The 8,613-nt window shown below is 35.3% G+C and overlaps 1 protein-coding gene across 7 annotated transcripts; it reads right to left on the bottom strand.

The window, feature by feature from the left end:
• Positions 1-257: 257 nt before the first annotated feature.
• LOC18107121 (nuclear polyadenylated RNA-binding protein 3) lies at positions 258-8,361 on the bottom strand. 7 transcript variants are annotated; one of them, XR_008057697.1, is made up of 4 exons: positions 7,638-8,361; positions 3,475-3,618; positions 1,529-1,671; positions 258-823 (listed from the first exon to the last, which is right to left on the bottom strand). XR_008057697.1 is itself a non-coding variant. In XM_024588546.2 (2 exons), the coding sequence occupies exon 1, from the start codon at positions 8,193-8,195 to the stop codon at positions 7,650-7,652; it is 546 nt and encodes a 181-aa protein (XP_024444314.1). In that variant the 5' UTR covers positions 8,196-8,350; the 3' UTR covers positions 1,439-1,671; positions 7,638-7,649. The 7 variants fall into 7 exon arrangements, 4 of the variants coding, with proteins under 4 accessions (XP_024444314.1, XP_024444313.1, XP_024444311.1 ...); XR_008057698.1 differs by having other exon boundaries at positions 258-820; XR_008057696.1 differs by lacking the exon at positions 1,529-1,671 and having other exon boundaries at positions 809-823; positions 7,638-8,350.
• Positions 8,362-8,613: the final 252 nt, after the last annotated feature.

Here is an 8,613-nt window from a genome sequence, read left to right as displayed (position 1 = left end):
TTATTTTTTTCTTTGATTCAAATTAATATTTTTTTTAGTATTTTTATATCATTTTGATGCACAGATGTCAAAAATAATTTTTAAAAAGTAAAAAAGTATTATTTTGATGTATTTCTGAATAGAAAAACACTTTGAAAAGCAATCACTACTACACTTCCAAATACATCTATGTAAAGACTTATAGATGTTTTATTTAATTTAAATATATATATTAACTAGAAGAAGAATATGTATATAAATAAAATAACTATTTATTGTGGAATATAAGGAAGGAAAGAAAAGTCTAGATTGAGAAATCGTGAGCCGTAACGAGAATCTATAATTTGAAAAATATAGATTCGATTAACCTACTTTTCAGATGCAGTCTATTCAATTAAGTTCCGTTCCAAGATTTAGAGGTTTTTCTTGGAACCCTCCTTTCCTACAAATGCCTTGCCAAAAGGTGCTCGGGTCCCTGGTGTTGGACCGTTGGTGTCTGTTCTGTTGGTTTTTTGTGGCATGACCACCGGCGTTTGAATATGCAGGGCCACTTGGTCAAGCCACGCGGAGATTTTCAAGTGGACTCATATTCCCAATTTTTAACCTACTTCAGCTGTCGATTTCCTTAACGTGGGCCATTGCTAAAGGGACATCACTAGCCACGTGATTGTGGGGGCTACTCCTCCGTGACTGGTTTTTCTTTGATTGCTCCATGGTGATTCTCCATCTTCTTGTTACTCGATGCCCTGCCTCTGGTCACAAATAATGAGAGCTTGCAGCCTAGATGAGCTCTGCTCACAGCTAAGCCTGGTTCATTCAGCACACAAGCTCCTGGTCTCGCCTGCTGGAAAGGGATTGTTTGAATTCCAAATGTTAATAACAACTTGTTAGATATTGTGATAACAGATGATATAAAACTTAAAAACGAAGACAAACATCATCGGGAAAATCCGAGCAAAAACCACAACTGTAATGCATGTAATGCAACATGATGCTTGCATAAGCCAACAACTTTTCTCATTTTCCTTGTCTTTCATGGGTGTTCAATTGAATCATGAGTGCTAGTTTCTAATTTTATAATGTATACAGTGGTAAAGGTTCGACTGGATTTGGTAGAAATCTTTAGGATTCTATAGATTCTTTAAATAGTTCATCTTGTAAAGTATAGGAGGAAGCTTTTTCGTGGTGATTTCATGTTGAGGTGGAAGGTATTCAACTAGTCTTACCAACTATTTTAGCTGTTAGCAAATCCAACTTTGCTCTCAAGTAGACGCTCGGTTTTTAATATTTGGGATTTCCATTATGAAGATCTTAGGATAAAGAGATTCACCTCCTGCCATACAGCTCCAGATTCTTTGTAAGAAAATAGATATCTTATGAAGAGAGGCAAGAATGGATTTCGGAAAATATGAAAATCTGTCAAATCTATTTAAATATGTTCATGTAGTACAAAATCCAATAAATCTCCCAATGAAAAAAGAAAAGAAATAAATAAATAAATCAAGTTTAGAACGTTTCATGTGCTTTCTAAATGATGAGATAGCACTACCTGCTTAATTAGTTCGGAAGCACGAGTTCTTGGACAAAGGCTAAGATCCACTTCTAATAAAGCTTAGCTGCCATAGTTGACTGCCTGACATGACTTTGTGGTTCTAGGAATTATAGGGTTTATGATGAAGAGAAGGTCCTCACCTGTTCAAGAATGAAAAGCACCATGTGATAAAAAAAGAAAAAAAAAAAAAAAAAGGTGCTTCTGGATCAATCTAGGGGAAGTGTTTCTCCTAGGGCTTGTTTGGAAATGAGATTGCGATTGTTTCTTAAAGTGTTTTTATATCAAAATACATTAAAATGATATTTTTTATTTTTTAAAAATTATTTTTAAGATCAGCGTATCAAAACGATCCAAAATATTAAAAAAAAAATGAATTTTTAGCAAAAATAAAATTAATATTTTTAGAAACGCGGATATATTATCTGGCATTAGCCCTAAACGTGATCAAAATCAAGTAGCAAGAGCTACGCAATTAAGCAACTAGGTTATTGGGAGCACAACGAACAATATCCAAAAAGATTGATATTTACTAAATTTTAAGAGGGAGTTGTTAGGCCTAAAGGTCGGCTAAATCAAATCAAATTATAGCCCCACTTGCGTATAATTACAAGGAGAAGGGCATAATTGAAAATGAAAGGGGAAGGGGAAGGGGAAGGGGAAAAAATTGTTGTTTAAAAGGAGTCACCAACCATGATCATTTCCATCTTCATTTGCCCCTCCCATCATTTCCTAGAATGGCTTCCATGTGAGTCATGTAAGCTTATAATGCATACTATTTAATCAACAAATTACAAAATCGATTCCTTCTCTATGCACGAAATGGACATTATGCAGTAGGAATGCCGCAGTAATTTCTTTATACCAAAACACACACACACACAGAGGTACTTGCATACTCGTATGTGATTCATGTTATGTGACACTTTGGAGAGGAAATTGAATTCAAATGGAGGCAGGCGGCATCATAGCGCATGGCAATGCATGGTGGTCCTGAGTCATGGCACGTATAATTGCAGGAAGGAAATAGGGATCGGACTTTGGTGAAAGGGAGATGGAACACAAGATGTCCCTTTTATTGATACAGATGGTCCAAAGAGGATTGTCCCACAACGAAACTTTCTTGCAAGTAATCCGAGAGAGAGCAACAGAGACAGAAAAAAGGGGGTCATGGTCTTCTCGTACATACAAGAAGAGATAAGAGAAATGAAGGGAGGCAAACGACCACCTAAATGGTCGGTCGATGTCAGCTTCCTATCTTTTGTAAAAGAGAGATTTTAATTGGCGGATGGTGAACCTATCATATGCTTTCCTCTATGTCGTCAGCTGGTCCAGCATGAGACCTTGGAAGTGGCGCATAAACTAAACCTCAGCAAGCCAATAACCAGATTGAGTGGGCATCACAATTCCTCACATCCAAGGAATAATGGTAGGGAGGGGGGCAACTAAGGGTTAAGGAGTTGGATTTGAGTCCACCAAGACTATGAACGCCAGGCCTATGGACCACGGTCCCTTGCTATACATATCCTAAGAACATGGACCATGGGATAATGCATGAATTCAGGCAATTATTTGACCTTGCGTACTCCTAAAGCCGAAAGCCAACATCAATGATAAGACGCACACCAGAATTCTGCCACTCCTACAGTGTTTTCCCAGTTACTATCTGTTCCACTGTGACACGGTTTTGGCCATGTAATCAATGAATTTGATTTCTTTCCTTCCTAAATCCATGCATGGGTGGTCCAGTTCCATTTTAGAGGAGTTGATTTCCGCGTAGGAGTTCGACATTGAGTGCGTAGAAATAGACTATAGCTTGATTTTGATTTCATGAAATATGCACCTAAGGTCTGCCAGCATCCATACCTTCATTAAATTGCAGGCCGATGTGGAGAACTATGAGAACAAACACAAGCAAGTGATTAGAGCAAAACCTAAAAGACGACCTTAAGATCATGAAGCGATCGAAGCACCAGCAAGTCATGCAAGTTGATCTTCATGTTCCGGACAAGCCTTCTGTTTGAGAAGTGCAATTCAGTAGTGCGCCAAGTGCTTGGTCCGGTGAGGGCCATAAATGCGCACCACATTGCCTGCGTGTGGCTAACAACAGCTTAAGAGACTCTTAACATAATTAATTAGACTGCACCTGAAGGTATCTCAACATCCATAACACACCGAAGTAACCAAGTGGCATAAACTAAGGCTTTAGAAAACAAGGAAATCGAATTTATACTGAATATCAAACACCAAAGGATCTGTATTTCAAGTTTATCTGATAAGCGAATCAATGTGTTCTATTTTGCTAATTAATTCTTCTGGACTACTCTGTTGTAGAGAATAACAGTGAAAGCAAAAAATGCTGTTAAGAGTGGACATTCATCTTAGGAGCAGAAATAAAATGCAACTCCAAACACTCAAGGGCCTAACCCCTAATGCAACTCAGATTAATATAAGGTCATCAAGAAGGGTATAACACATAAAAAAATGTGCAACAAGTCATCCAAGACCCATCTCCCAGCACAATCCCTGCTTGAAAAATCTGGAAAAATAGGCCTGGAACAGGCCATATATGCACACAACTACATACACAAGCAAGTACAAGGTCTTCGCTGCAAGTGCTGTCCTTGGTGCAAAGAGTTGAGACCAAAACTCTCATGTAGCTAAAAAAGGGAAGGGTCCCTACTGAACCTGATAAAGCTATAGTAATAGCCAGGAGGTAAGGTTAATTTGAGTCGAGCTTAAACACACAAATAAGATTAAAGTTCAGCATCAAAACACAGTCTGTAGGAAATGTATAAAGTTAGAACACAAAATAAACATATGGAACACCCCCAGTGTACTGGTCACTTCGTCTCTTAAGTAGATTAGAGCTTAAAGAACAATTCATCAAAAGGCAGAAAACAGTGGGTCATTTCCCTCTTATGGAGTCCTAGAAATACTTGCTATGGCCAATGATTTAGAGTGGCCGGTCAAAGTGAGGAAATATGATATGGATATAAACAGGAAAGAATACAAGAAAGAGAAAGCAAATGAAAAAGACAAATACCAAAGTTTTTCTCCAGGAAATCCAGAGGCCAGAAATTAGCACAGAAAGGAGCTAAACAGTTTAGTTGTGTGTTGGAGCAGGGAAGTGGTGGTGGATATTTTGCCATAAGACTGACTATAATATTACAACTCTAAATCAAACACAAACCAAGATCGTTGAATTTCTATTTCAGGAAGTTGATATAAACATCAACTGGCTCTGTAAATACACCATAAACCAACCAAATAAAGATTTAACAACCCTTCAACATGCCAATCATGTGAGGCATATTCTGCGAATTCAAGCTCAAATAAAAGATGATTTTTCATCAAAGGTAAACTACACTGCCTTTTTAGAATAAAAATAAAAGTTTATAAGGTCTCACCAAAACCACAAGCTAATTCATGATAAGCTAATTCATGATTGACTTTAAAGATTGCTACTGGTGCTAATCAACCATAAGATGTGTGGGGCAGAATCACCACGCACTTGTAGGACCACATCTTCAGGAACCGAATACAATGACAAGTTAGAGGCTGTTGAGAAATAGAGTAATATTCTAATCTTTTGGATAGCTGAAGTTAGAAAAATAAAAACTGGAACTTCTGTTCAAATGCAACATTTCTCCATTCATAAAAATAGAAAACTAGTTCTCTAGTTTTCCAAATATGTACTGAGTTTGGGGAACACATTTTAGAGGTACTTCACAGTTTTTCTTTACAAGATTTCCACTGATTTTTAAATGAAGAAAAGACATGACCATTACAATTTTTTTTCTTCTATATATAAATACTTTTTAGGAATGTTATATATATATATATATATATATATATAGCTGGTGTCATAAATTTATTTTTTTTATTATAAATCTAATATAAAGTTTTTTATAGTTAACAATATAGCTTTTTCATATATAATTTTAATTTGAATACAATAAAATTAACATTTTACAATTAAATTATCACAAATACAAAATATTAAAATGACTATTATAAATTATGATTTTGATTTTTTTTTTATAAAAAATAGTTGTACACGTTTTCCAATTTTTCATTGGAAAAGAAAACTAGAAATGAAAAAAGAAAATAGTTTCTTGTTAGTGAACAGACCTCTAGTTTTTCAAAAATTGGATCCCTATGATAAAAATCAATGTGAGTTATACAAAAAGAAGACTAGAATACACCTAGATTCCTTTTGTGTGTTTAATCAAGCCACAACTATATAGACATGCACCATAATATTGCCAATCTATAGTGGCTTACTAATAAACCAAACCAACTTCAATTCCAGAAAGTAGACTTTCCATATCAAAGCAAACTTCAATACACCTTTTTTTTTAAGGTTATGTAACTGCAATCCATACCCTCAGTACTTTTGGACAGGTCAATGTTAGCTGGAACACGATACATTATGGTACATGGTACGGGTATGCATATGTCATTTAATTGAGATAGAAGTAATATTTCCTATTAAAAAAACTATTAGATTGTTTTAGTTATTAGCCATTAGATCAGTTTATTAAGATAATCATGACATGTGCTGCTTTCTAATTCTCAAAAGATAAAAGTATTGTATGGGAGCATGTAAACTAAAGCTTCCAAACAAGATATTTTCCATCCCAGGGCCTTGAAAATTGCGTACAAGTTACCTCTTCCCCAAAAAACCTCTCGATCTTTGCCATGCATGCAGCTGAAGATAATTGTCTTTTTTCCTTCTTTATTATTTTTTTAAAAGGTAACAAATTGAAAAGTCCAACCTAAATATGCAACCTTTTAGATTCCAATTAATAACAATAACTTCAAAACTTAATTTTTCCTTTCTTATAAAGGTTTTACATATTTATTGCTATATTTAAACACAAATACTTGTAAATCCATGTGAAACATAAAAAAAGGGTGGCCAATTTTCACAATCTAGATCACAAACATACCATGGTTGGGATCATGCAATCCAGATCATAATTCTACGGATTTCAGCAAATTAGGTAACTGTGAGACAGGTTTGTACTCTATTATCTTTGAACTATTTACCAACATAGCAATTACATTGCTAGGCATGCATAGAAGTCCCCGCCAAAAGTTTGTCAAGAATCGCTAAACCACAAGAAACCACACAAAGGTACATATACCTCTTTACCACTAATTTACAGGACTACATAATCTCATAAATAGTTTACTCATATTCAAGGATCACCATGCATTCGCATATTTTCCCACTCATTTCCAAGTCCTAATGCAGGGTTTCGAACTTGCTACCAATAATTTGCAAATAAAATGAAATCACATTCTGTACTCTCCCCAACACAGTTCAGGGAAGAACAGTATATGAAACTCAGATGAGTTATTCAATGTAGTTGCTATACCCAGATGAACTAGCGAAAGTCACGACATTTGTCGATAATGGACAGCATTTAGTGGCATACTTTCTAAGAGAAGAAAGCTTCTATTAGACAGCAATTAAAATTCATTAATCATTTTCCTAAATCATGGATTCATGGATTTTCTGTTATTCCCAAGATGTCAATTAGACTCAGTGAGGAACATTAATCATATGTGCCAATTGTGGTCTGGTTAAGGAAAACTATTACACTATCATGTCGTTACTAACCTAGGTGAATGTTTTTCTCCAACACATCTCAATCACCAAAGTATCTTTTTTCCTACCAACTTTAGAAGGAAAGGATCCTACTGAGCATCACCATCGTTGCAACTTAAAAACTAGCTTGTTGTATTCCTCTAGATTGTTCATCCAAAAAGAACATACTAACACAATTCCCCTAGCATCTCTTCCTCTTTAACTCTTCAGCATTACCACTAAGTTTTGAAGGCAAACATCCTCTATGATAACATCACCAACTTGTCTACAAACAGAGATTAAACAATAAATTTGTAATAAGAGAAACGAAAGACTACCACATCTACATTTCCACAATGATCAATTTCAAAATTCAAAATTCAAAATTCAAATGGAAAATAAACAAAATATCTATTCAAGGTTGCTACAACATATATTGCCAAATCACTAAATTCTAATCACTACTTGACTAATGAAATTAACCTCAGTTTTCTTTAAAACAAAACTAACCTTGCTTTAAAATCACGCGTCACTGTCATCATCATCACCATCATTCACGTGATTGTCATTAGCAATATAAACTCCAGGATGCACCGCTTTTCTTCGAGTCCTCGACGGTAAAATATTATCCAAATCAACTTCAGCCAATGGATCATCCTCCTCCGCCTCCTCACTATCATCGCCACCGTCCAATTCACTTGATTCATCACCGTCATCATCACTCGAGTCGTCATCTTCAACTTCTTCAATCAATATCCCTTTCCCTTTCCTATCCACCAACACTTCCTCTCCGTTCTCTTCGTCTTCATAATCACCATCTTCATCATCACCATCTTCTTCTTCTTCTACCACTTTCTGTACGGTGTCATTTTGGTTATTGAAAGAAGCTTCTAGAGTTTGCGTTCTATCAGTGGTTTTCTCTTGGGTGTTTGGTGAGTTGTTGGTAAGAGACTCAAGCTTTTGCGATTTGTTGGTGTGATTTTCTTGCTTGTTTTCAGGAAATGGGTCCTCATCGAGTTTGCGTTTTGTGGGTAATGCGGGTTCGTTTGGGATTTCGGTTTCTGCCATTGATTTGTTTCGTATGGGGTTTATGGGAGAAAAACACAGATTTTTAGGGTTTTTGGAGAGACTAGTGAGTGTGGTACCTAGTTGCAATTTAAGAGACAACGAAGGATAGAAGAGGAAGGTTTATTTATTATGAGAAACCTAAGAGAGATCGGTGATTTTCTATACACCATGGATTAACACACTGTATTTACTTAAAACCAGATATCTAAATAATAAGGTAAAGTCATTTTTTACTTGGGATTAAGTAGTCATTAGTAAATTAATTAGTTTTAATTTTGTCTATTTAATGATTTTCTTGTCTTTAAAAATAAAAAAAATATTAATTTTTTGTTCAAGAGTTTTTTTATCATTTTCTTTACAAGGTTAAATGATGCAAATACATGATAAATTGAACTTTAAATAAAAAAAATAAGGTTGA

This window comes from Populus trichocarpa, chromosome 17 (genome assembly GCF_000002775.5).
Source record: "Populus trichocarpa isolate Nisqually-1 chromosome 17, P.trichocarpa_v4.1, whole genome shotgun sequence".
NCBI lineage: Eukaryota > Viridiplantae > Streptophyta > Magnoliopsida > Malpighiales > Salicaceae > Populus > Populus trichocarpa.
Note: the sequence above shows the minus strand (reverse complement) of the source record. Positions and strands in the feature narration are given on the sequence as shown.

Excerpts from the sequence above, each read along its gene's own strand:
- LOC18107121 (XM_024588546.2), bottom strand. The coding sequence starts at position 8,195 with ATGGCAGAAACCGAAATCCCAAACGAACCCGCATTACCCACAAAACGC.